Source organism: Balearica regulorum, chromosome 2 (assembly GCF_011004875.1).
Source record: "Balearica regulorum gibbericeps isolate bBalReg1 chromosome 2, bBalReg1.pri, whole genome shotgun sequence".
Lineage (NCBI taxonomy): Eukaryota > Metazoa > Chordata > Aves > Gruiformes > Gruidae > Balearica > Balearica regulorum.
Window position 1 is genome coordinate 114,547,640 of NC_046185.1, and position 27,985 is coordinate 114,575,624.

At 36.3% G+C, this 27,985-nt stretch overlaps 1 protein-coding gene across 6 annotated transcripts; it reads right to left on the reverse strand.

Annotated features, from left to right (window-relative positions):
* Positions 1-27,974, reverse strand: NT5C3A (5'-nucleotidase, cytosolic IIIA). 6 transcript variants are annotated; one of them, XM_075745454.1, is made up of 11 exons: positions 12,811-12,953; positions 12,321-12,427; positions 9,674-9,724; positions 5,588-5,686; positions 5,062-5,131; positions 4,335-4,381; positions 3,858-3,943; positions 3,516-3,605; positions 2,049-2,211; positions 1,384-1,584; positions 1-618 (listed from the first exon to the last, which is right to left on the reverse strand). In XM_075745454.1, the coding sequence occupies exons 4-11, from the start codon at positions 5,684-5,686 to the stop codon at positions 517-519; spliced, it is 858 nt and encodes a 285-aa protein (XP_075601569.1). In that variant the 5' UTR covers positions 9,674-9,724; positions 12,321-12,427; positions 12,811-12,953; the 3' UTR covers positions 1-516. The 6 variants fall into 6 exon arrangements, with proteins under 6 accessions (XP_075601569.1, XP_075601571.1, XP_075601568.1 ...); XM_075745456.1 differs by lacking the exons at positions 9,674-9,724; positions 12,811-12,953 and adding an exon at positions 27,603-27,943; XM_075745453.1 differs by lacking the exons at positions 9,674-9,724; positions 12,811-12,953 and adding an exon at positions 27,577-27,717.
* Positions 27,975-27,985: the final 11 nt, after the last annotated feature.

Genomic DNA, 27,985 nt, shown 5'->3' on the forward strand with positions numbered 1-27,985 from the left:
TTGGGTGAATAAAGCATTTTTACTGAAGAAAAATGTATGTATGAAAAACTTTGTGAAAGTCTGTAGCATATGAGTAAGATCCTTCAAAGTACAGCTGAGACTGAAATATCTTCTTTGAAAGAAGAAAAGGCAACACAAATGTGCACGCTGCTTATTCACAGAACATTTACATCTTCAATTTTACAAAATAGCCACATTTTCTAAAATGCTCCTCTGAAATGCCTGATTAAAAGACAGTGAACCATAGTATCCCATCAGCAGCAGTTTCACATCTATAAATGCAATTCAAATCTAGTTGTAATAGGAGTGTGAGACAATAAAGAATAGCCTAAGAGCAGTAAGAGGAGCTTCTAGTTGACAATGGATACCATATATATTTCAAAATACCAAAATGAAGATAAAAGTCTTAAATTAAATTAAACAGTTCTGTAAATGAGTAATAAACACATCTAAGCACACGTGTGCTCTTCTGTCCAGTTGCCTCCTGGAAGGAATGGAGTGACTTGAGACTGCAATTTACAGGATTTTCTGTAGGATGGAGTTGGCAACTTCCAGGGATTCATCTTTCACCAAGACAATATCATAAGAGTCCATATATTTTTCCAAAAGCTCATCTACCTAATTGCAGAAAGGATAAAGAGAAAGACCCACTTAGTTTTAGAATTAATTATCAAAAGACTTTTTGTCATTAAAATATTGTCCAGTCTTTCCACCAAATGCAGGGAATGAGCCATGCAAATATGTATCGCTCCTATGAGTGAACTCCACAGGATGACAGAGTAGGAGTAGCCTGACATAACTGTGTGAGCATTCCAGGATATAATATATATACACACACACCACACCTCACATTTATTCCAGGATCTTGCACATAAAGGAAAGAAAAACTACTTAGCTTCCCGAAAGGCAGAAAGAAATAGAAAACTATAGAGTTCTCTCTCTCCTGAATGCAAACGGGTGTACATTATAACTTAGCAAACAATCAGTTCTGTGTTTCCTCACAAAAAAAAAAAAAAAAGAGACATTGCCTAAATTTGTTATTTAGAAGACTATAGTTTTGCTCAATCATCAATCCAGTATTGAAAGGAGTGGGAGGAGCCACAGGAATTTAAAAGAATTAATTTCTCTAGCCTCTGAATTTTACTTCTCAGGAAAATACCTTTTCAGAAGTAGTTCAGTACAAAACCCAAAGCAATTTATATTTGTGTTTTTGTAGCAGCTTATTGGTTAGAAAAAAACTCGAGGTAAGAAATCCATGGAAAACGTTTGAAATCCCCCCAAAAATATGGGCCAAGCAGTTTGAGATCTGAAGCTTATTATAATGAACTTGTTTCTAACTTACAGTATTTCACTCAAAGTTCAAAAGTTTCTAAGGCCACTTACTTTATCATTGAGATAGCCGATCTTAAGAATGTGTTCAACATTTGCTACTCCATCTGCCATACTCAAGTCTCCTTGGGAATCACCCAGCAGTATGATATTACTGTTGTCTTTTAGTTGTTTGAAGTACTCTGTATTCTTCAAGGCACCATCATGTTTGTTGTAAACATGAATCAATTCTCCTTTAAATCCTTTTAATATTCCCTATTAAAAAAACCCCACTGAAGTTACTTCTAGTATCATATAGACAAGAAGAATCTAGAATGAAATAGGTGCTATTACTCTTGAACTAACATTGAACTATGTAATCTCTAATAATGAACAAGATAAATTACTGTTAAATAACATAATTACTGTAATAGCATTAAGACTAGACAGACAGCGATTCTCCCTCCTTGGAGGAGGAGGAGCAGCAGCAGTGCTGCGTGTGAGGTTGTCATTGAAGGAAATGAATGGTATCTTAGTCACAGCACGCTAACAGTGTTTGAACCGTTATCCTCTGCTTATTTTTTGCCTGGGGGAGTGCTGAGTATGCAATTCTAATTTTGTATGTGGCAGGGTAGATGGCTACATCTGTTCCATTAAAATGTTCATCTTGGCGTATACATAAATAGCTACTAAATACACAAACGGTCATGTTTGAGAAGAATGTGTTATTTCATACATACATTTTCATCAAAATCCATGAAATTGGAAACCACTTTGACATTAGAATGGTAAACCCCAGCCTGGTGGATAACTTCTTCAAGAATGTCCCCAATCCCAGCAGAAAATATGAACACAGGAATATTATGTTCACTGAGCTTATCAAAGAAGTTCTCATATCCTTCTCTGTAACAGAGAATGTAAATACAAATCAAATCTCAAATAAAGCAAGCCAAGAAAAGTCAACCTTTTCTGGACATTCAAATCATCTTTGGAAAAGAAAATTAATTTCCCTGAGCATTTAGCTTTATTTCCTTTGCCTGACCTTTTCAGGTTAACAAGAACCATCAACCTAATGCATGGCACATAGTTTTAGCAAGAAACTCTTGCATCAAGCTGTTTGGTCTTGATCTGTATAATACCCCCTCCTCTCCCAAATATCTAATCAATCATGTTTTAAAGACTTAAGAACAGTTCCTCTTCCTCAAACACACCAGAAAAAACAAGCAACTAGTAGAACTCTCTCTAGCTACTATCAGGCTGTACATTTCCTTTCTATCTTTCTTGCTTAAATATTTGACTTTCTGTAGGGTTATTACCATAAACCAAATTTTGTTTTGTTTTGAAATCCTGAAAACACTTATTGTCGCTCTTTCCTGAAAGCTTTTTAGTTTTCAGTACCCAATCAAAACTATGTATAGCATTCCAGAAACAATATAATATTATCTCTATATACCTTCTCCATACAGACATTGATTGGTAGAATTTTACATTTTAAAAAAAATTATGAAAATTTTTGAGGGAATGTTAGCCTGTGAATGAAGATTCAATCCACATGGACTTAGATTTTTAACAGGCAGAGATGGTGTGCTTGTCTGTTTTGCAAAACAAGAATTTAGTCAGTATGATAAACAAACACGTCCACGAATTGTCTTAATATCTTGTTTCAGTAGTCCAAAATTTACAGACAGTTTTGGAGAACTTTAACAGAGATGGAGAGATGGGAGCCATAGCACATTTCAAGCAAGGATTTTGCTGACTTTTAAACTTGCCTTTAGCCATAAAGGAAGAACAATATTTAATGCAACATATGAAACATACTTTTCAGGTCACTGCACTTTTATCTCAGATAAAACTATTCTAGGGAATGTTTTTCAAAGGAGCAAAGTTGAACTCTATGTTCCCCTTGCAAAAAAAAAGAGCCACCAGTGCAATTTCAAGAGGATGAAAATCTACAGAAATGAAGTTTGAAAGATGGGACTCAAACTTTTTTTTTTTTTAAGATCTCTAGCATATACAGTGGGATTACTGTAAGCATTTAGCTACAAAATATGAATAAAGTGGGGGCATGAAGAGCTCGCTATGTTCCAAGATTATGGTGTTGCATTCTCAGGAATGTTTCTGTTTGTTTGTTTTTCCCCTGAAAACACACAGTAAGAATCTACAGAAAATGCTCTGAAACAGTATCGTTCAAATCAAAAGAAACTTACTTCAGCATAACATCAGATTCCCTCACAGTTTCTGCCAACTTATCCTTTTGTAAGCCTTGTTCAATGAGCAGTGCATGAGATTTATTGTACCTAGAATATAAACAAAAAAAGTGTCGAAACTGACTTAAGATTCACCTTTCATTAAATCTCACAATGAAAAGCATCCTTGTTAATTCTTGTTCATGCAAGTTAACAGCAAAGCAAAACCAGCTGATGCACAACACTCAAAAAGATTAATTCAGTTAATGCATTAGCTAAAAGCTAATTACTGCCATAAATTTGTTTTTAAAAACTTATTAAATTTAATCTTAGTACAATTTGAAGATGGGAGGTGTCTCTTACCATTCTACCATATATGGATATTTTTCTTCAATAGTGAGAGCTGGATCAATTTCAATAGCGTAATAGGTTTCTTTCAGCTGCAGCAACTGAAGGGAAAGAACCACCAGATGTTTAATGTATTTTTATAAAATAACACTTGATCTAACCAATCAAAATAAATTTCTTCATTCTGATTACATTATTTAGATAAAATGGACTCTGAAGTGCTCTTTGAACAAAGATTTAGCCTGTAAATATGTCTAAGAAGAAGTGAATGCAGTTAAACTGAGCTACATGCTACTATCAAGAATACAAATATTTCCATTCACTTTGGTTAGTGATGGGATGTCGTGCAGCCAGTGAGAAAGCTCAGAGACCATTATGGATTTGAAAGTATTCCTTGTCTTGTTGTGCTGAGTAATTCAACACACAGTACAGCCAAGGAATAAAAACAGTGTTCTGTACAACAAACGAACAGCTAGTAGGTTTTCTGTTTACCTTTTTCCGACAGTCCTCTGTGATGAGCTTAGAGTTATCAATGATGTCTGGGGGGGTGTGGAAAAAAAAGTGTTAAACAAGATAGTGTATTTCTTTTATTTTGCTCTACAACACTGTAAATGGCATAGATGACAATGTTTGATGACATACCACTGTGTTTCCTCAGAACTTTTCTTACCAGCAACTGTGTGTAAAAAGCACATTTTTCTCCATAAGCATGAAGATGTATTACTGTCCTTGCCCTCATGTCTGAATTAAAAGGTCAATTACAAGCTTTATTATCTGTTTCTTGAGATATAACTATTTCTGAAATCATCATGAGGCATCCTATGTGTTTCAGGATTCCAACTTCATTAGTAAATAGATTCTCTTTGTTCTAAGAGGCTACAGGATTAAAAATGTCAAGAATTCTGAGGAGTTTCCTATCTTGTTCTTCCAGGTGTACTATATCTAGCCACTAACATCTTACAGTTAAGAACTTAATGTTTTAATTGTGAATGGCAACTTATCTGATTTTAATTCGCACAGATTGTGATTAAAATATATATACATAAACCCACATATACACAGTTATTAGAATACTTCATAAGGATGTACAGGATAGTTAACAAATCCATATAAAATCTCACACATTAGGGAATAAGTTGGATAGAAAATTAAAATCTAGGAAAAACTTAAAAGAATGAACAAACCAATCTGTATTACAAAAAAAAAAAAAAGTACTCACTATGACAAGTTGGACATCTTTTTCCATTGTAGGAAAATCTACTTAATGTCATATCAAAATCTGTAATAATCTATTTAAGGAAAGAAAAAGCAAAACTGTCTTACAACACGGAGGGACAAAATAAAGAATGGCTAGAAATTCTGAATGATCAACAATAGTTGCAGCTGAGTAGCATAAGTGTCACAGAAATCTCCCTATTTTATTGAGCTATTGTAATGTAAGCCAGAATATTCCATAACTTTTTTTTCCTAACAAACCTGTTTTTCTAATTCCTTTGGTCAGAATATTTCCTGAAATTACTAAACTTATATGTTTAAATCATTTACTTAACTAGTGTCTGGCTGAAATACAGTTGAATCAACAAGGGCTATTAAAAGAGTTAACAGATGTGTAAGTTTTGGAGATTTCTTGAAGGCTGACTTCTGATATATATATATACACACACTCTCTTAAAAATTTTTGGCATAAAGCAACGATCATATGATTGTTTTCATTCTGAACTGGTTAGACCTTCTACTATCTTTACCTGAAGTTTGGCGGCTCCACCTTTGATGAGGCCACAAATAATCTCCTCTACTCTCCCTGGGTCCTTAATATGGACAGTCTTCTTCTGAAATTCTGGCATCTATGAAGAGTAAGAACAAAGACAGAAATATACTTACAGAGGAAAACTTCCTAGGTAATACCTGCTATCCATCAGATTGGAAGCTCTGCATCTATAAAGTTTCACGCGACATCAAGACATGCTCAGGACAGGAAGGCAAGTTAAAAGTAAGAAGAAACAGAAAATGCTCTGTATGTATGAACTGATGACTGCACACAGTTCTGTTTGTTTTCAATATCTGTTTTCATTTCCTTTCCTAATATTAAATTATTCAATAAGCTGACACTCACAGAAAAGATATTTGTATTTGTAGGAAGTAAGGGAGATGATACAAAGAAACAGGACATACGGGATCACCTTGTGGTCCAAGTATGTCACTGGGAGATGGGGAACCTTAAAACTAGCTCTTTGTGTGATTAATATGCCCTTAAAGTTTCAACACAGATAAAGAATACAAGCTGATTTTAGACACCCGTTGTTTTGTTGAGAATGCTGCATGTGTTAACCGAGTACTCCAACAGAACAAGGCTGTATAGCAATTCCTGCTCCCTAGCCAGTCCATCAATCATTTTCCATCCCCTATTTTACTGCACGGTTTTGAAATAACACATGCTATCACACCACATATTCCTTTTGAATGAAAAATAGTTCCTGAATATTATTATAAATGCTGAATTTGGTAAAAAAGAAAAAAAACCCCAACCCCTCCCCAAATAATATCCTCCCCCCCAAGCCTTTGCTTACAAGTTTCTCTTCAACCTTGCAGAAATGGTAAAAGAACTACTTACTGACAGAAATTTCCCAATTTAGTATGTATTTCCTTCCTTTATAATCATGTATGGACTCTTTCAAAAGCAAAGGCATGACACATTTGCAATCTGTCTACATGGGCATTTATGAGTAGTAAATTTTACTTTCTGTATGTAGAATTTCAGAATGATGAAGTGCTAGGAATTACATTTTTCACATTCTGATCATACAGCTTTTCCCATATGTAGCATGTAATTTTTGCTGCAATGAGCTGATTAAAATAATAAAAGAAGAAAGAAAAAAAAAAAAGCAGCTTCTACTTCCAGACACATTTCTGGAACCAGAGTTCTTGTATCACCAATTGTTAATAAGCCAGACAACACTCCTCCTGCTCTTGAAGCTACTAAGCCTTTTGTTTATTAGTAACAACCAACTGGCACTCAAATTGCAATTAGGTAATCATTTAAGAAAAAGATGACATCTTAAAGTCTTGCAAACATGTGTTTTTGTAATGGAAAAGAAACTTGTGTGTCAGAAAAAAAGAAAGGAGGAGGCAGAGGGCTGTAGTCCACTTTGCCCTCAGGTAGGAGCAAACTATTACAGCTACATCATTCTCAGCAGATACTTGTCTAACCCATTCTTCAAAACCTCCACCTATATATTCCTCACTTCCCTCAACCATGTATTTCAGTGCTCAACCATATGTTCAGAAAAGCTTGCTTAATCTCTATTTAACCTTCCTTACTGTAATTTTAGGTCATTCAACTTGGAGGAAAGTATTCTTTTTTCACAGGTGTTCACTGGATATTTTTCCCTTCTTCCTGAACTCAAGAACACCAGTATCTTCGATCTACTTTTGCAGAGCACAATTTCCTAAACTTCTGACAATTCTTGGTGTTGTCCTGGCCCATCCATTTGAACCATATTGTTCTTGAAACACAGCATTTGTAACTGGGGGTTATACCTTTCTGCTCTGAAAAGGCCTCCGCTGAAGGGATACTGTGGAAAATAGAAATCCTCCTAAAACCCTAATCATGAGTCTCTGATAATTTTCCATGGTTTTCCACCCATCCAAAAAGTTTCACCTATACCAGAATATCTAGCAAAAAATTCTTAAGTCATGACAGGGTATTTACTACTTCTTTGCTTTATTAGTCTCATAAAGAAACAAACTGGATTAATTTCACTTAGTTGCTACCCTATGGCAAAGACATTTTCAGTATACAAAGTACTTCCTAAACCAAGATAGCTGTTCTCTGTGTGGTTGCAGTGCCTTGCTACTTTTATTAGCACAGCAAATTCAAAAAAGTATTCGGATTGCCTTCCAACTATCATCAGCTACATCCCAGGCTGGGAATCATTGAGAAAGGTAATGAGTGTTAACAAAAAGTAAAATTCCTGGAAAATATCCATTAAAGAGTTCCCTAATCTTTTGAGAAATACATTTACAAAGCTTTTATAGACATTTATTCATAATTATCAGCAGATCTAGCTTCACGAAATCAAATGTTAACGATCTGCAACTCTTTAAAGGTGTGTTATGGTATTTTTTTTGTGTGTTATACAGTGCTGGTAAACAAAATTAACCTTATCACTTGTTTGGTGGGTATATAGCATTTTTTCTCTATAATAAAAGATAAAGCAATTTGACTCTGTTCTGTAATTTTTCAACTGCAAATTGACTAATCTAATTCCTTTGACTTTCAGGAGGCAAATTATATCTTTATTTTTAGACTTGGAATGCAAAAACTAAACAAAGAGAAATCTAAATGTTTTTGTAAGAAGTAGTTAAAACATTATTTGGTTTTCTTAGATACTAAGCAACAGACTTCCTAATATAACTGATTTAAACAGAACAGATGTTGGGGGAGATGGAGAGATCAGAGGGAGAGACTTGTATGAGGGAGGTTGGATTGCTTGCTACTGTTTTATTTCAGACTGAGGCCTTTTGTAAGTTTCTGAAACAACCTGAGGAAAAACCTCCTTAGTAAACACTTTCGTAGCTGATGTTAAACAAGACCTTGCCTAAGATTTTAAGTATGATGAAAGCTTCCTTCTTTGTCGCAAACCGATACTCCTACTCAAGATCAGTTTTTAAGGTTCATTTATTTCTAATACATCTTTAATTTTTACACAAGAATTGAAGTCAGCTGAACAGTATTTTAATTTAGGGGGAAAAAAGTCTTCTGCGGCGAGTATAACCCAGACAATTTCAGTTGCACAGATACTTTAAAAGGCAAAACCAAGTCTTCGTTATGGATATAGCATCTGATAAAGCCTCAGACAAATATGGTTAGACAAAATAGCCACTGTCCCGATCACTTGTTCCTGGTATTCATATTTGCCGCTGAACACTAAGTAGCAATTCTTTTATTTAGGCTTTATCATTATTATATTAGAAGTAAATGAAACTGTCTAATAAGCAGTCACCAGTTTTCTGGCAAACTGTCTCCTTCAATGTCTTACACTTCTGCCCAGTCTAGCTGTTGTTTTTCTGTTGCATATTTGCCATTCTTCAGAGTTGAAAGAGACAAACACATTCAAGTCGGAAAGAGCTGATAAGACAGATGAAAGAACAAAGAGTGAAAAAATGCTAATGAGAAAAGTTCAGTCAATTTGATAAAACTTTTGTTTCTATTAATTGTTTACAAAAGCTCTAGGAGTTAACTCAGTATACACAAGAGGCCCAAAATTCTGATGCACCAGTTGACGACTGGGAAGAACACATATGGAGAAACAGCCAAACAAAAATCTCCACAGCACCGAACAAAGGCAAGAAAGCTTTTCAGAGCAAGGAGCTTCTACGTACAGAACTAAAGCACAGGAAAAGGAATTCATATTTCATTGTGACATCTGAAAGGACATCATATTGAATCGTTTAAGTGCCTGTATCTATTCTATCATTTTATAAAAGTGTGAGAAGAGTTTTGCTTTCTTACCAAGGACATTTATATGTTACTTAAATAGCTCAGAAGCCAGTATCTCTTTTAAAACAGATGTTAAAAGATGACAACTCCCAAAGGTAATTTGTGGTTGGCATATACACTGGCCACAAATACATTTAAGTTTCTAGTCTCTTGACATTTTTAAGGAGCCTTCAAAGAGAAGCAAAGAGAACAAAACTGAAAAAGGTTATTTTAAAGGTTGAGCTTAATTGGATTGATGAAAAGGAAAAAAAGATCTGCTTGTTTGTGATAGCAGGTAATTGGAATAAGGATGCAGGAAATTCTTTTGTAGCTAACAATGTTATAGTCATACCTTGATGAATGAACAGTAATGGATTCACGCAGGTTTGGAAATCCCCCAGTCCTACAAACCACAGAATGGGTCATTTACAACAAGGATAGTTCTGAAAATTACAAGTCTATATGTAGTACGAGACATGCATCTGTGTAGCTGGGTTAAACAAAGAGGAAAGGTATTTACTGTAAAGACTGCATTGAATTCTAGTTTTGAAATAAAGTTTCTTATATACAATTGAATAGCAGGAGTGCAAACAGAACTGCTTTTATGTTGTATCTGGATGCTGCTTATATATATTGTTTTCTTAGTATTTGAGACAGCGTATATCTAAGTCAGTTTGATTATAAAACAAGACTTGGTGATAATCACTAAAATGAAAGGCAGGTAGCTAAGTAAATTCACAGCTGCCATAGCAGTCATTTCCAATCAGGTATCCTAGGGAATTAATAACTGATTGTGTGCACAAGGCGTAATGTCATATTCTGGAGTTAAAATTATACTGAACTTTTGAATCTACTGAGTGCTGGAGGTAGAGTAGTTACTTCCCTCCCCCTACCCAGTAAAATAACAATGTTAAGTACCTATGATTAAAAAAAAAATAGAAAAAAGAAGTCCAATAAAAAAAGGGAACTTCATATAAATGACGACTGTAAGACCTTCTCTTGTTTTAACTATCTGTAATTTTAAGTTGGGAAGGATGAGCAGATGAATGACTTGCTTGCTTAACTACATGGAGACATGACTCATTTCACAATCAAATCTAGATACACAGCCTGAAATTTGAGTAGTAATAACTAAAAATATAAGAGGTTATTATCATAAATCTGCTAAGTAATGCTTTGACTAAGGACATAAAAAAATGGGGCAAAGTATTTTTATACTGATACCCTGTAAGCCTACACTACTTGGCAAATACAAAGTTATCTTATTTTACAAAGACTAATCTAGTATGAATGCCTTCCAAAAATCACTGCTAAGAAAACACCCTGCATTATGAGTGGATAAAATTTTAAGGGAACTTCTCTGTAATTCTCAATGATTGATAGAGTACTTTGTTAGGTGCCAGTAATTCTGAATAATAAGAACTGTTCTCGCACTTACAAACATATTAAAAATATTCCACAAAATTTAAGATGACCATAATGTCATAAAAGTGATAAGACAATGAATAAGAACTAGCTGTAATACTATTGACAGTATATGAACGTCAGCTATCACACATTTTCTTTTTTCTACTTTGCTGGTGAGCCTGCCTTAGACTAGACTAGGTTCCGAACCTATTAACTTTTGAAACAGAGGTCACATAAGGGTGGACTAGCAAGGAGAGGGAACTATTAATGTTATTGCTGAACAAGGAAAATGCAAATCAAAGTGATAAAATGGATAGGGTTCAATTATTTGTAAATTTTATTTCTAGTCTATGGTGACAGCTTCCAGGTAAAAGAGTATAAACCAAGAATAAATGACATTTATTTTGGGAACTGCAGATGTCCAGTTCCAAGGTCTGAGACTAGCTATCACATATACTTACTTAAGGACATATACCAAAAAAGGCAGGGCATGGCATGGTGATAGCTGTGAAATTTGATACCTGGCAAGCTACAGAAAATTGGTTTCAGTGTTCTTGGTGGCAGAAAGTAACAGTTGGGTGAAAATATAAAGAAAAGGGGCACATTCCTTAATTTACATTTACAGCTTATTTTCCACTCCCTTTATCTTTTTTTGCTTTTATTACTGAACATTACTTTCATCTACTTGCTCTAGAAAACAAAATTTACCAAAAAACTTTTGAAAACCGTGCAAGCTTCTTCATGTAACTTCTGCTATTTGCAATCTATGAGTTGCAAGAAGCAGGGGAGCTGTAACAAAAACCACAGAATGAGGGTGTGTGTGTATCTTTTCCTCCCTCTCTATATGCTCATATATAGCTACATGTGCTCATATATGTATGGAGCAAGATTGGCTTTAATTCAGACCATTTGAGTTTTGTTCCATGAGTGCAACAGAAGTTTCTCTTAGCAGCCCCAGCTGTTAGAAGGCTTATCTTTTGGACAGGAACGTTAAAAGCTACGGGACACAACTGTAGTCACATCAGTCACTCCATTATATGCAGCTAGTCAGGAGAACTGCACTAGCGAATGTGCAGTCGGCTAGCGTAACCTGAGCTCAGGGCAGATAATTTATAATTACCAAACCCAAAAACATAGTATGTTTTATATTCCTATGATGTAAACTCAAGTATGGTAAGAAATCCTTAGTAACTAGTAATTACAAAATTACTCTTTTGGTAGTTTTGCCAAGAAATAGCCTTAGGACTACTTACCTAAAAAGTAAATAGGCAAACATTATAGAAATGAAACAACAGAACATCGAGTATCTTTCACAGTTGCTTGATAACATGCTGCAAAACTAGATACCCAGCACAGGTTACATGAAATAACTGGAAGTAGCTTCACTACCTAACCTATTTTAAGAAATGGAATAGGATGCATACTAAAAATTATTTTTCCTATTTTAATTATTTACATCTTTTTTACACTTAATGTGCTAGATTCTATTTAGTTTGGAAAAAAAAAACCATATTAAAAAATCTGGAGAGAAAGAGAGCTTTCACAGAAAACATGACAACAGCGTTTCCTCTTGTGTTTTTAAAGGAGAGTACCTGTGCGTTGAGCTTAGGGCACTCCTGATTCTTCTGTCCTTGATTTTGTCCTACTGCAACAGCATAGGTGGCAAGCAGAGTCCAGAGACGCAGGGCTTGCATACAGGCTGCCAACAAAAACCAACCAAATCCTTTTAAGAATTGGTCTGCTATATTATGTGATCTTTGCTATTCCTGCTGTATGGAAATAAAAGCAGACATGCATGGTACATAGCTATGTCACTCTTAAAAATACCCACACTTAGGACTATTCTGATATATATTTAAAAGTAGAGGAGCATTTAAGTTGAATTAACCTATTCAATAAAAACTGGTAAATATATTTATTCCTTCAATGCTGTTGCCAATTCTGTGCTATCAAATTTTTATTTTAAAAATACAGTTTGTCACAATAAACAACTGTAAGTAATGCCTCAGCTCATAACCTTGGCTTAAAAATGCAGGCAAAAGACAAGAGTCAGTACTATTGACAGAAGCTGTGCACACTTACCAGAGGGTTTTGCAGGAGCAGCTGCAGAAGCAAAAGAAAATTCCTCTTGCTTGAGACACACTAATATAGCAGCACAAGGTGCAGTTGAGGGCGTTTCCAAATACAGCCTGACTAATCCCCGTGCAAAACCCCAGGGTCCTGTGACGCACATCAGCAATGCACAGCAGTTTGTTATGCTCAGCAGTACAGCCTGACAGGCTTACAGATGATCAGCTGGTGTACCAACAACAAAACCTTTGACCTTCACTGAATGAACAGCTTTCATGGATGCAGCAGGCAAATTTGGGCTGCTCTAACAGAGGAAGGCACTTGTTTTTCAAAGGAGAAGTTTACTACTTTGTTACTTTTTAACCCTTTTACAAAGTCTTTCCAAGTATATTAGCATTTCCTGTTGCAGAGTGCCACAAACTTCTTATAGCTCATTGACATGGTTGGTTTCATTAACGTTTACAAAGGAGCACACATTTATCTGTGTGGAAGTGGCAAATTAATTACTTAATTAATCTTTGCTTTGACTTTAATTATCTATGTGATACTGAAACAGGAAATCAAGGAGGCGTGTTTGTCAGGATTTTTGAGAGACAAGGTGACTCAACATGCTTTCAGAAACTTGTCATTAGGCATGTTGCCTGATCAAAGACTGCAACTAGGTGACACAGAAGATGTATTTAAAAGGAATCTTTTTTTACTGTGAGAGGATGAAGGAAGTATTATCTAATCATATTTACACTTTAAAGTTGTGTAAATACTTGAAAGTATCATGTGAAGTTAAGTCTTCCTATAGCAACAGTGCAAGCTTCCCTTTAGTATCCCATAATTCCTGTTCAACCTTAGGTTTATGATCACTCTTTCAGGCTGCCAGAACTAACCACAAACATCAGGCCAAGCCATACGTGGCCATGAATGTGACCAGTGCAATCATTAGAATTCAAGCAAGGGCAGGTTAGTAGTGTAGCACATACAAACCCCCTAACGCTGTAACACCTCACACACGTTACCAGGACTCTAGAAATTTATTAGCTATAAAAAGTTCTTTTTAAGGAGGATGTGCTGTTTTTCTACATTTTAAAATGACTTTTTCTGTCAAAGTCAATAGACTTTTTCTGAACGGTACAGTGGGTCCATATGTTTTGTGTCTGCATTCCAACTGTAGGCCAGTATGTACTCTGTCAGGATTCCTCAGACTGTGACCTACACAGAGTACTTTCATTTTTTTCAGTTGTGCGCTCTCTGTTTTAACCCAATGAAACAACTAGTGAATACTTCAGCTGATGATACAAAACATGCAACTTTCACCAACACTCATCCTCTTAGAATTAACAAGATCCCCCGAAACATGTATGTTAAGGTCTGCTGTATCCTGAAGCAGCAAAACAGTTTGAAAGGTATATTCAAGATATAACATCATCTCTGCAAAACTATATACAGTAAGTTGAACTTAGTTGGCACTGGTATTTGCCAGGATTCGTAGCTCCCGTTAATCTACTTGCTATAGCATTTGTACGCTGTTGTAATAGGTAACACACAGGCAATATTACCTTTTCTAATATTTTAATGTACTTAGCATGCTTTTGGTTTCGTGAATAAATATGAGTTATTTGCACAACAAAAACCTGTAGCTTGTATCAGTGCTGGATTTCCAATTTTAAAAAGTCTTATGAACAATGAAGTAAAATGTGCTTGCTAGATGAATCATGTATTTCAGGTAAAGGCATCACTTCATACATTCAATTTGCAAAGTGGCTGTCTTTGAGCTTTTATATATTTCAAAGGTGACAATGGTAGTGATATAAATGAGTCTTGTGAACCTTATAGGTGAGACCAGGATGTGGTGGGGATGGCCTGCTGATATTCTGGTACCTCTCAGGTGTGATTCAGTGAGAAAATTAATTCTAATGCTATCAATTGAAAGAAAGTCAGCGTGCTCTTTATTAAAGCTGGGGAAACAAAAAAAAAAAAGGGTGGGTTTTTTTTTTTTTTTAATTTACATACAATTTAAGATTGAAGAGTTGCAGAAATTAAGTCCAACTTTTACAGCCTAATTTTTGGTATACTAGACTAATTAGAAAGCATTTTAAATGAACGATTACAGTGTTAGCAAAACAGCTAGAAAATGACGTGAGCAAAATTTTTGTAAACATTAATACAGCCAACACCTAATTCTTAGAAAAACATCTACTGTATCTCTAATAACCACGTACTTTCACTTTAATGAAAATGCTGTATATGAAACTCCTCATCTACAAAACAAGGATGACTGCCTTTGCAACTCTAAGAAACCTTTGTGTCAAACACTTTAATTACAATAACTACTACTGACCATGTTCTGTTACTGCTGATTTGAGTCAGTTGAGCATTTTGTTTACAGTGTTTAATTTCTGGTAAGAGATGAATTAAAATTACCACTTCTTTTTTAAAGAGAGAGAAACAAAGTCCAGCATGACATTTCTACTCTTACAATACAGAAGGTCATTTGAATATATTTTAAGAACCACGAACTAAAGAGGTATAGCTATTTCAACAGATAGGTTCTATTTTAACCTTTTCTCTTTGGCTGAGGGCCATATCTCGACTGCAGAATATTCTATGCAGAAAAAGAGAGAGGGAGAAAAGAAAGAACAACACTTAAAACATTAGATGATTGCCATTCACGTAAGACTAGGAAAAGGTTCAACTTTATACGGTGGTGTGTTAGGTGAACTTGGTTTGTAGAGATTCGGGATGCTCTCAAAGAGTATAAAGCACTGTAAGTTTTAGTCTGAAGCAAAGGAAAACTGGTTCTACCGGTCCTTACACACCTCTGCCCTAAGTTGCACCTACTTGTGGAAAGACATGTACTCAGCACAGATAAGTTATGTAAGCAAGTAAGCTGAAGTATTTTTTTTTAAAAGTAAGGAGTTGAATACTTCAGCCAAACTGACATCAGCTTTTAAAGATCAAGAAAGAAGTCATACTTAAGAGTAATTTCTGTTCATTAGACTTAGAATATTTACTACAGAAATTAGAGGTGACTCAATCCTGTCTACAGTATAAACATTAGCTAGCGGCTTTTCATGACCTTACTACCTTTTATCCTTGTTTAGTGAGCCTACTATAAATGAACAACTTTAAATACATCCCTGTATATTTAGCATATTGCCAAACTTTACTTGAGCAATACCTTGTTTCATTGCAGAGATCAATTTTAAACATTAAGGAACTGTATGTGTTTTCTAATTTTGCTTTTGTAATAAGTCTACTTAGTACCTATTTTCCAAAGCAGACTACTTGATATAATCCCCGCAAGACAGGGAGAGCTAACTGAACCTTAGCACTCAAGTACAAAAACCAAGCTGAAGAAAGGAACCAACGTACAAGAATTGAATTCAAACATGATTTTTATTCATGCCCTAGTGAACTGAGTTAATGAGCAGCACACTGGTTCCAGGAATAGCTTTTCATACTTGTCAGTGACAATTACAAGGAAAATAAGGTAAGTGTTCGGTTTGATGAAGCTGGGGTAAATAAAGGTTTAGAAGGATGCCTTGCAGGACTTTTGTATACCACTTATTTTTCCAGTATAGGTTTGGTGTAAAAAAAAAGCTAGCCCTATTTACAGATAGTATGATGCAATATAGAAATATTATTTTTATATGAAAGCATGTGTATTATAGAGATGACTCATGAGGAATGTACGAGATGATTCTTTAAAAAGAAAGAGCTTGAACAGCACTTGCTATGGAAAAGTGCTAAGAACCTATTAAAGACTGAATTCATTAAACTGTGATAAATCCAGAAAAGACACATGCTAAGAAGGTAAGGATCTTTACCTGTATGGTTTTAAGACTCGGCAGTACCATTTCAGCTGAGAATTTGTTTTGTCTACTCAGCTATCGTATTCTAAAAAGGCAAAAATAAATGCATGCACAGAACTGATTAGAGTAAGTAAACACACTATCACAAGAGATATTTAGCAACTTTATTTGATAGAGGTTTTCTGGATCTGATCAGAGACCAGTCTTTACAATACAAGAGAAAACCAGTGATCACCTATAGTCTGACCATTTATGGCTGTATTGAACACAAAGTTATTAGTGCTAACACACACACACACTGAAAGAGCTTGCTAAACTTCTGAAGTATTTATTTTTGTTGTGTTTAATACAACAATCACTATGATGTTGCACTCACTGGAAAATGGTATCTCAATAAAACCACTGTCATTCATTAAAAAATAAGGCTTCATAAAGACACATTTTAATTCAGCAAAGTAACTGCATGTTTTAAGTATGGGGTAGATCATCAGTTTAATTAGGACTAAGCAAAGGCCTTAAGCAGGGGACAAGAACAATGATTAGCTTATGTTAAGGTCATGCAGTGAGATAAATTATTCTGGTGTAATGAACTCTCAAGGTAGTTACTCCATGAAATTCTGTGAGGTCAGAATTAGAAAGGTTTTCTTGTGTGTGTTTTTTTTTTAAACCAGTTTCTGCAGTTCTGGAAATCTAAAGTGAATAGAGTTTTAGCATCAATTTGAAATGTGTAGGAAGCCATGACTTGCAATTCTATATGGAACTGATTGTTCAGATGAGAGAATAAAAGATACTGCAGCATTGTTGTCCCTTATGCACCTTCCTCTTGTGCTTACAAAAACATTCTAAAAGCAGAGATCTCTGCTGGTGATAAATCAATACACATTTTGAATCTTACAAGAAAGTAGGAATGAAGGTAAGCCAAATACATTGCTTGGTATCTTGAAGTCCAGGTAACAGAACACGGGGTAAGAGGTTTTGATGGACATAACACATTAATCAAAGGCATATTTCTCAAATATGGAGGTATTATTAAACATTACAAAACTCAGAGAACTGTAACAACTGTGGCAACAGAAGTCAACCCTTTATGCAATATTTCAAATCCTCTATAGAAGTCTATGAAGAACTAATTGTAACTAGGGCCTGAATTTCCAGTATTTCATGCGATCTCTTCCTGTCACTTACTACTCCAGGCAAAAAATTAGTCTCTTTCTGAGAGAATATATGGGGTACAAACCATACAGAACCAATTCTGAAGATTCTGGGATTGAATGGATGCAGCTTAGGGCAGGTATCTTTTGTATGTTAGGGGAATCACATTCATCTCTGTGCTTTGCTCCCACTCCCTCACTTTGATGAGAATTAACCTTTGAAACTGCTAGCTTAAAAAAAAAAAAAGTAAGTTATGTATTGTTTAGTAATCAGTGAGTATCTGGAAACGATCAAGTGATCTTCAGTCAGTAACCATGTATCTTGGAAATGCTGGTCTATAAGTGACCTCGTACCTGAGCCAGAATTTAATCTGATGTTTTTTTCTTAACCATTCCTCTCCTCCCCTTGCCAAAAAAAAAAAAAAAAAAAAAAAAGGATATAAAAATATTCTAAATGTAAGCAAGCTCAGATCAACAATAAGAAGTTATTATATTATGCTTAAATTTTACAAATAGCTTCTAAAGCACTAGAATTGAAAGAAGAAATCAAGGTTGTGACACTCACTCAATGCAGGGCAGAAGAAAACTGAGTCTTTTTTCCTGGCCTGCATACTTATATTTCACTGGTGCCTATTCTTACCAATGCTTTCTGGATAGCCCCCTTTATGAATCCATTATGCACTTGCAACTTAAATACCAAATGCAGTTCTGGTTTCCCTACCTTTCAAGGGATAGAGCAGAACTGGAAAAGGCCCTGAGAAGGGCAGTAAGAATGAGCCGTGATATGAAAAGCTTCCATACAATGAACAATTGAATATAATAGTATTCTTCAGCCTGGAAAAGAAATGACTGGATGGCATAGAAAAGGTTAATAGGGAAAGACTGTCCACTCTCTCTTCCAGTGTAAGAGGTAGAGGTCATCAACTAAAATTAACAGGAGGCACATTCAAAACAAATGAAAGGAGTCAGCTACAGGTCATGCAATTTAGTAAGATGCGGAATTCCTTTCTGGTGATACTGTAAATTTACACAGCCTTAAAAACATGAAAAAAGCTCATCTTAAATTACAGACACTGTCTCTGAAATACAAGCTGCTGGAGAGTGGGAAATCATTCTGGAAAAAAATTCATGACAGCTTGTCCCATTCTTATCCTTTCCCTGGGCCTCTACTATAGACAACTGCTAGACAGATGATACTATCTGTATCAGGCAAGACCTTTCAGGGATGGTAAGTCATCTCTCCCTGTTTGTAACGTGTGATGACAGGGAGAATTATTTGCTCTTCATGATAGTGCTTCAGTTTAATTTCAAGTATCTTGTTTTTTACCCCATCCTTCCTTTTTCCTTCCAGTTCTTCTTCAGAGAGCACAGATACAGAAATTTCATTTTTGACAAATTAGAATTTTTAAATTTGAGTGGTACTGTCATTTTCCTTTAATACTGTTAATGGTAACAGGATAGATATTGGGAGTCTGGGTATCTGAAAGATCCACTTCCCTCTCGTTACACAGAATCTAACGCTTACTGAAAGAATGTTTACACGTGAGGTTGTTGGTACAACTGATCCTTCTTCAAATACCTAAGCAAACAGTATAGAATTCTAAGAACTGGCAGTATGTATATACTGTGGTATATTTATAAATTCTTAATTAGCTATCAGGTGTGCAAAAGCTCACCTTGCATAATAATGTAATTTTGATGGCCTATACTATTTTTCCCCAAACTGTACATTTGCATGTATACTTTTTTATAATTAAATATGCTGTACATGTCTCTATGCACATACGTTAAAAGAACTTAAAACAAATGTTTCCCTAGAAACTTCCCATGTAACCCTATCTAGAATGGAATTTGCATTAAGCCCAAGGCCTGGACTGAAGCAGTTGTTGCTGATTCTCTTCTTCTCTTATCTGCTTCTAAGAAAAAAAACATCTGCTTAGATTTTTTTTCACTAAGCCTAAGAATGTTGTATCTAGATCAAATAAACTCTGACCCTTGAATAGTGGAGTTGCGGGACCCAGTTTGAAAGCAAAGTCAGCAGGACAAAGTTTAACCTACAATGCATTACCAGACACTACAATTCTGATGGAAGAATGTAGTACTAATATAACATTCCAATTAAAGTTACACATTGAGACTAATTAAGTTTTTTAACTGTTAGGATCTCTTTGAGTACAGACCCTTCTTTAAACATCTTGAAAAAATAATCCCTAAAGCCTGAAGATGAAATGCAGCTACCGTACACTCATTTTAAAGGTAACAGGCAGCATGATGGCTTGATGGATTGTTTTGCCTCCATGTCTCATTATTTTATGGGTGTTTCTGACTGCTGGATCCATTCAAAGATGCAGCTGGATGCTTCTTATTTCTTGTATCTCTGTGTATTTGCCCTCTGGAAGTGATATAGGACATGTTCAAAACCAGTTTGTAGTAGTACTACCAGTAGTATATTTTGTACTATACTACTACTACTACTTCTAACGTACCAATACCACTACTGCTTTGTACCAATTCCTACCCTACAGTTTGATATACAATTTTTCAATGGTAACATACGGATCAGATTTAGGCTTACCCATAACTGATTTATGTTGCAAAGGCAGATGCAAGCCAGGATATTAAGTGTTGTGTTAATAACTGCTAAGTGTAAAAATTACACTTTTAGTCTGATAACTAGTAAGTTTCCAACAAAGAGGGAAAGCTTTAAAGGAACAGGGTTAATGGTATGTTTCAGTGGTATTCATTCTGTCAGCATTAAGGTGGAGTAAGCCAAACTCTTAGATAAAAACAAAAGCTCTAATAAACTTGGATTATTTCAGTGATCCAATCTGCAAAGCAGACAAACAGTTCTTTATATAAGGGTGCAGGAAGGAAGCTACAGCTAACAAGTGGGGAAACAAGTAAGAACAAGCACATTTCAACAGGAATCTTTCTTGGAAAAACCAGCTCAAGAAGTCTGAAATTCTGTATTCAGACACTTAATGAATCTTCAGTATCCAAGTCCGGGCATTGCCCCACACCTTAAAAAAAAAAATTACAAATGAAATAAATTAACTCTTTTTTCTTAAGGTTGGCATATATGAAAGCAGAAGCCACATTTCCTTCTAGCAATAGGCATTATTAACATAATTTGAAGAAATGTTATTAAAAATTATTTTTGTAATTATTGTCCGAGATAAGTCAGTGCAGTTTGTATTCTTTTGTGGCATTACTGAACAAAAATAATATAGTTACTTTTAGTATTTGGATGCACTGATTTATTTCACACTGACTTAATTTTTTTCTTAAATGGTCAGAAACTCCACACAAATAACCAAAGATGGAGGTGACCAACACAACAGCCACGGATTCCAACTTAATGGCTGCTGCATGACTGACATGAGACTAAAAATCTGCCTATTGCGATCATCCTGAGTTCTCAGATGTTTTACAGCAGCTGACCATTGGTGATGATTGATTACATTTCGGTAAGAGAAAGCGGCTGATGTCCAGCAACTGGTCAACATAACTGCTATATGAAGACCTCTCCCCTAGGAAGAAATAGTCACTACAGGTCAACCGCTGCACAGCAACGTGACTACAAGGCGGCCAGGCAAAAAGTTAGATTTCATGTCCTAACTTTTATTTTCCACATCCTACACGACAGTATACTTACCCAACTCCCTTGCCCAGTCTTATCAGGCCTTATATCTCTTTGCATGCTAGTTAGGCAAGGAGGCCAGGCAGAACAGTTGTGAGCTATTCCTGCTTCTCAGTTGCACGTAGCATGGGATGGGATCAGCCAAATTTCAGTGCTCAGCATCTGACAGGCAGCAGAGATATAGCTGTTACTCTAGGCCCTCTGCATACAGGAGCAGTTCAGTTGTACATGTCTGACCTGGAGTCAGGTAGTAGCCAAGAAATGCCAGTCCTTGTGGGACAGGATTTCTTAAATGGCATGTTAATTACAAAATAGTGTATAGCCATCGTCATAGATCTACCGTGAAGATAGAAAATTCGCACTAGTGCCACCTGCTGCTCTACACTGTCTGCTGCAGCTCAACTAGCTAAAATTTAAATCTGGAAAATTAATTATCATCTGACAAATGCACCAAATTATAGCAAAAAAACCTAACAGTGTGCTTCTCTTCTGATATTTTTCCTTAAACTTTCTCCAAGACTTACTCTTCACAGTAAGTGAAGAGTATACTGTAGTACACTTGTACAAAATATGCTTGCATATGCACACATGGAGGGAAGAAAGGGGGCTGATGGCTTGAAGGCTATTAATGTGAATTAGAACTAGCCAACACAGAAAAAGATTATTATGCAATTCAGTCAAGTGAAAATAAAAGGTAAGAGGCGGCTATTTATTTTTTTTTTTTTTTAGGAAAGAACTTCAAAAGTTCAGGTATTTTTAAAAAGTTTCCAGACTTACACAAATTGTGACACTTTTACATTTACAAGTATATTTAAAATTGCTATTGAATTTACAGCTAGTATTCTCCTGCCTATAAATGCATGGGTCCATACCTTGGGTCTCTTCAATGCCTATATTGATCAATTTAGATATTTTTTATAAAAGTTGATAGTTCTTATTAACTCAGGACTGACTGTTGAAATGCTATGCAAGTTTAATTCATAATATGAACAAATTTGCAACGATGTCTATTCAGACAATTAAAAAACCTTCTTACTGCTTACACTGTTTGACAGTTAAAGGTAACATGTTTAATACTTGCACTATTTGCTATTGGTCTTAATCTGTAAAAATAATTTAAGAGAACAGATACCATTATAACTCAACCAATAACCAAGAGTTATCTGAAAGAGGAGAAAAGTCACTTGAAAATATGACTTAACACATACCAAGCACTTATAAAAAAGTAAACATATTCCAGAGCAGAATGATTCATTGAAAGATCACTTTTCTGTCTTGGAGAAAGACTTTATACAAAAGATAAAAGAAAGCAGCAAAGAAACTCTTCTGAGCCTACACTATATATCATATCCTGATATTTACTTATATTTACTACTTTGAGCTCAGTTTTCAGGTGTATTTCATCATTGTGTTTTTGATAACTGTTACAACTAGGATAAATGAGTTCTAAAGAAACTAACGCAGAATTAAAGATTTAATTGCTCTTCCCATACCCATTCCTTGTAAGAATATATGTTTCAAGACCCACTGAATTAAAGAAATGAAAAAAGGCAGCGGCAATTTCAGAAAATTAAAACCTACTTCTGAAAGTAATGGTTAAATTGTAGGATCAGCTTATTATACTAAATAAAGTAAAATATTAGAATATACATAATCTGTATAGCAGACTAGTTTTTGATTCTTAACAGTGCTAGAAGAAAACACTGAAACTGAGTCAATTTTTCTTCTCCCAGGATTCAAATTTTTAAAATTTCCAACTGAATTGTTTTACAGTGAGAATAAAAACCTGTTACTAGTATCTAATCTGTATCAACATGAACTATGCTTAAAGCGTTCTTCCCGGCCTGTGTAAACTTACTTTACAAGCCACATTCTAGGTTATTAAAATTATGATTATCTGTGCAAAATGCCTGTGGGCAACACAACCTTGTTTTAGTAATGCTGGTGTTTATCACTCTGTCGATGGGATTTTTCTATTGAGGAATACAGTCTAAACAACAAACAAGTTTTAAATAAATAGTTACATGACAGCTCCAGTACTCATGTCAAATTTAACTTGGTTTTAAAATTTTAACAATATTCTAAAATTTATTCTAATACTCTTGTCACTAGTAATGTAAGGGCTCTCAGTCACACATCAATAGGTAGGGGCAGTTTACATCTGAGGAGTTCTTTGAGTTTTCACTACTTGGGTTCTTATCACAGCACCATTCTTTTGGAACAGTATTATTCCCACATGGATCACATCACTGGATAGTTCTCAATGTCACAACATTTTTAAATACTATCACTGCAATACCCAGAAAGTGAAAATGTAGTATCGTTAGAGAGAGTCTATGTTCCTTCCATTCCCCCTTTATTGATCTCAGTTTGCTCAGACTCAAACTCTTCTTCGTCTTTACAAAAAAAAAAGTATGTATGAAGGAGTTTCACATACTAGCCCTTTAGATTCTTGAATATGTATGCTACATATTACATACTCTTTTACTTTATTCTCCACTCGGAGGTCATCAAGGTCTCATGCCAGAGTAATATGACAGTTACTATAACAACTAGTTACTAGCAACAAGACAGGAATAAAGAAATGGAGTGGTATGTGATTGCTGCCGGTTGTAAAGGTCTGTATCCTTCATCTGTGGCACAAATAGGCTCTGATGCCCTATGAAACAAGAAGCCAGTCTCATCAGAGACTGCAATTAAAAAAAAATAATAATTAGAAAATCTCCCCACACAAGCCCTGTGACAGTCACACTCACAGAATACGTTCCTTTATTTCTTAGGGAAGCAGATAAACAGCAGTTACCTCACTTCTTATTGGTTTGCTTATTTCTCTCCAGGTAAATTCTAATACTGCAGAAATCCATGCATTTCTTTTCCTCTTCCAACATATTAAAAAGGAAACTGGCTAGAGACATTTAACAATGGCTGGTTGAAAAGTTTCCCGTAAAATAAGAAACTGCTTTTTCAGTTGATTTTTAATTTGCTGTTGTTGAAATTCGATACAAAGTGTGTTTTTCAGGTAATTAGATCCACTCACTTCAGGGACAGAATGAAGAAATAGACAAATGTAACGAAGCATTTGCCCAGTTTTCTGCAAAACAAACCTGAGAGACTAAGTCTCAGTTTAAGTTATTCTGCTATTCTGTTTTCAACCAGCTGTATTATGTTTCTCATCCTTATAAAATAAACACAATAAAAAGCTCCAAAACTAAAGAGTGAGGAGCAAGCTGCTGAAGAAAATCCAAGGTTCTGACAACTTTATGAAACAGAAAAACAACAAAAAATACTGTTACTCCATTAAGCAGTTTTTCTTACATTAACCCCTTATTTTAGTTAGCATGGGCTATTCTTTACAGATGAGTGTTTTCGAAAGACTTAGGGAACATTTTTCACTCTAGTTTGTGAACAACTGTTTTCTGCTGAGTTTCTAAAAGCCTTTGCAAAGAGTAAGCCAGAAACTGAAGTCTACTGTCAGTAGAATTGATTTGCTATAATAAGGATCCACAACTTCATTGCAAACTTGCCTGGGGCCTGAAAAATCCAAAAGATTGAATGGTACTGTAAGGTTTCATCTCTTTTTAAAGTAGCTATCAAACATTATCTAATACATTACTTTAAGAATCTAATTAATTATTAACCTTCTCTTTAAATTAAAGTTAGCAACCTTGCGGCTAACTTTTACCTTCACCTGACTGTAGGAATACTTTTACAGTTTCACAGAAATGGCAATTTGGCTGTGCAAAGTAATACAGAAGACTCTGGGAGATAGTTGTTTCTTACCACACAGAGTACAACTTCATGTGACTGGCTATATATTTGCTATTAATGCCTCTGTTACTTCAGAAGTGGAGCCAAAGTAACTCTACATTTATCAGTGCATTAGAAAAAACACATTTCAATGAAGCAGTATAACCATCACCCTAACTTACACTAAATTACAGACTGGAAAACAGCACCTTCTCCCAAAGGCTCAAAGGAAAGTCTCTCTTGTGATAAACTAAACCAGATACAGTGTCTTGTAAATGACAAATGCTGAACCAAATCTACGTTGTGGATAAAACTATTTCAGGAAGTTCTCCAGAATGCAGCACATTCAAGTAAAACAAACATGCACATTTTCACCCTTATTTGACAAATGAAACTCCTTGGTATATAGTTCACATAACTACTTCACTTATTTCAAAGAAATTTTGCAGCCTGATTACGTGTCCACTGAAAATACTCCTTGAGGAAGAAAGAAGAGTTGCAGCTGATGAACTGAAGATGTTTGTTAGCTGAGGAAGCTGCCAACTTGAATATTGGTTGAAATGCTCTCTAAGTGAACAGATAGTATTAATGTGTTGCATCCAATTGGTAAAATGTTTCCGCATGAGAAACCTGATGTGCTTCAAACAAACTGTATTTTTCCCTTGCTAAAGTTGAGAAAGGCTCTGACCATAAAAGCAGAATTTTTGGAAGTATCTATTTAGGGTCACAGATCTCTGTCCAAGCACGTAGCTCTGAAAATGTTATCTGAAGTACATACTTAAGAAATTCACTTACCAGAAATCAATTTAACATTGGCGTAATGATTTTTTCCCTACCAAAGGCAAAATCTTTGCAACAAAGATAAAGTCTTCCCAACCAAAACACCATTTAAACATTGTACAGAAAGTTAATACAAATACATCTTTAGCAACTATTAGGCACTTTCTGAACTACAGCTCAAATGGGATATTATGAATAGGCATTGGTGAAACTACTGAATCTGCCTTTTCAGTGTTTGTATGATCAGGCTTTTAAGTGTTATTTTATTGTCCACAACTCTAAAGTAAGTTCTAGTATTACAGTACTAATTAATTAATAGAATTAAAAAAAAAGAATAATCTATAGTTAACCAATGTTTTGCCACTGTAAGTTTTCAAATGAGTTTTGTAAAATCCTACTACAGAGTCCAGAGCTCAGAACCCTTTTTTAGAAATAGATCTAAAACCTCTCTAAAGTGGCAATCTAAACTTTCTGCTCTCCCACAAGCTGCTCTAAGTGGGCCCATACAAACTAAAAAGCAAGATACTCCCCCTTCCAAACTGTTGAATGATGTGACTTAGCACTAGAAACAGCATTCAAATCACTTTTTCAACAGTAGGTATGATGATTCTATGATTAGTAAAAATACACAGTGGAATTCTTTTCTGGACCCACATTATCACAAACTGTATTGTATGACTTCCACCGGCAAGCGTTGCATCACATGGCCACGTGAGTAGTTAGACAGCTCGCAATTTATGTACAGAATCCTAGTTCTTAGCAAAACCTATGTTTCCATGTGTAATTAAAAAACATAAATCTGAGCTTTTCGTAAAGTTTTGCAGGGTATATCACAAAATATCCATGGGCTAACATCAAGTGACTTGATGACTTCAGTTCTTCAGTACAGTGGTGTCCAAACCATAAACTCAAATTTTGAAGGATTTTAACATAATCAGCATATTGTCTAAACTAAGACTTTTTAACCATCCAGTTACTGATAAGCAGATATTTAAATAATACTCTAAATAACAAGTGTAACAAGGGCAGTAGAGAGAGAGGTCCATCTTCCTTTTATAGTAGCTGTGAACAGACATTGCTTCCCAGTTTCAACAGATGGCTGAACACGCTCCCCCCCCCCCCCCCCCCCCCCCCCTTCTTTTAAACAAGTTACAAGCAGGCTTGTGAATTACCACCAAGACCTATAGCTTTACACATTGGTACATATGGGCCAGACAGGACGGGATGGAGCAGACACTTTGAGTAGTAGCGTACCACGCTGTGGTGGAACTGCTGTGCCTGCTTCCAGCCTCTGTCCCTCTGATCAGAAATTGTACTCAGCACCCCTCCTCTGCCCCTTCGCCTCAAGGGGCGGACACAAGACACAGACAGCCCCACGCATCTGGAGAGAAGACCTATCTTAACTTTTGGCGTCAGCCAGCAGACGAACTACCTAGGGTGGGCTCTGTAGGGCACGTACGCGAAGGAGAAGGGACTCGCGTGCTGTGGGCAAGGGGCTGATATTTGGGACCGCCCGCGCCTCGCGGAGGGGGGAGGGATATCCGCCTGCGCCCACAGAGGCGGCCGTGGGGAGCCGGCCCAAGGACATACGGCCGGGAGCGGAGGGGCGCCGGCCTCCTCTGCGTCCTCCCGCTCTCGGCCTCTTACCACGTACCATCTCGATGATCTTAGTCTTCCTGCCCGTCTTCTTCTTCATGGTGAAGATGTACTGGGCCAGCACCACCCCACCGACCAGGGCGCACACGCTGGCGCTGGCCACCGCTCCCATCTTCGCCACGGCGGTCCTGTCCATGGTAGCTCCCAGGGGCACGGCAAGGTGCCGAGAGCCGCTGCGGGGAAGCGGGGCGACCCCCAGTCGCTGAAGGAGGGGGGGGGTGTGGGGGTGCGTGTCCCTCAGCCGCCGGCCCGAGCGGGTCCCCACCGACCGCGAGACCCGGCAAGTCGGCAACGACGGCGCCGGGCGCCGCCCGCCCCCGCAACACGCGCCCCACCGCCTCGGCTCCGGCGCGGGCACCCCGCGAAACGTCACGTGGCGTGGCCTGCCGGCGGTACCACGCGAGAGG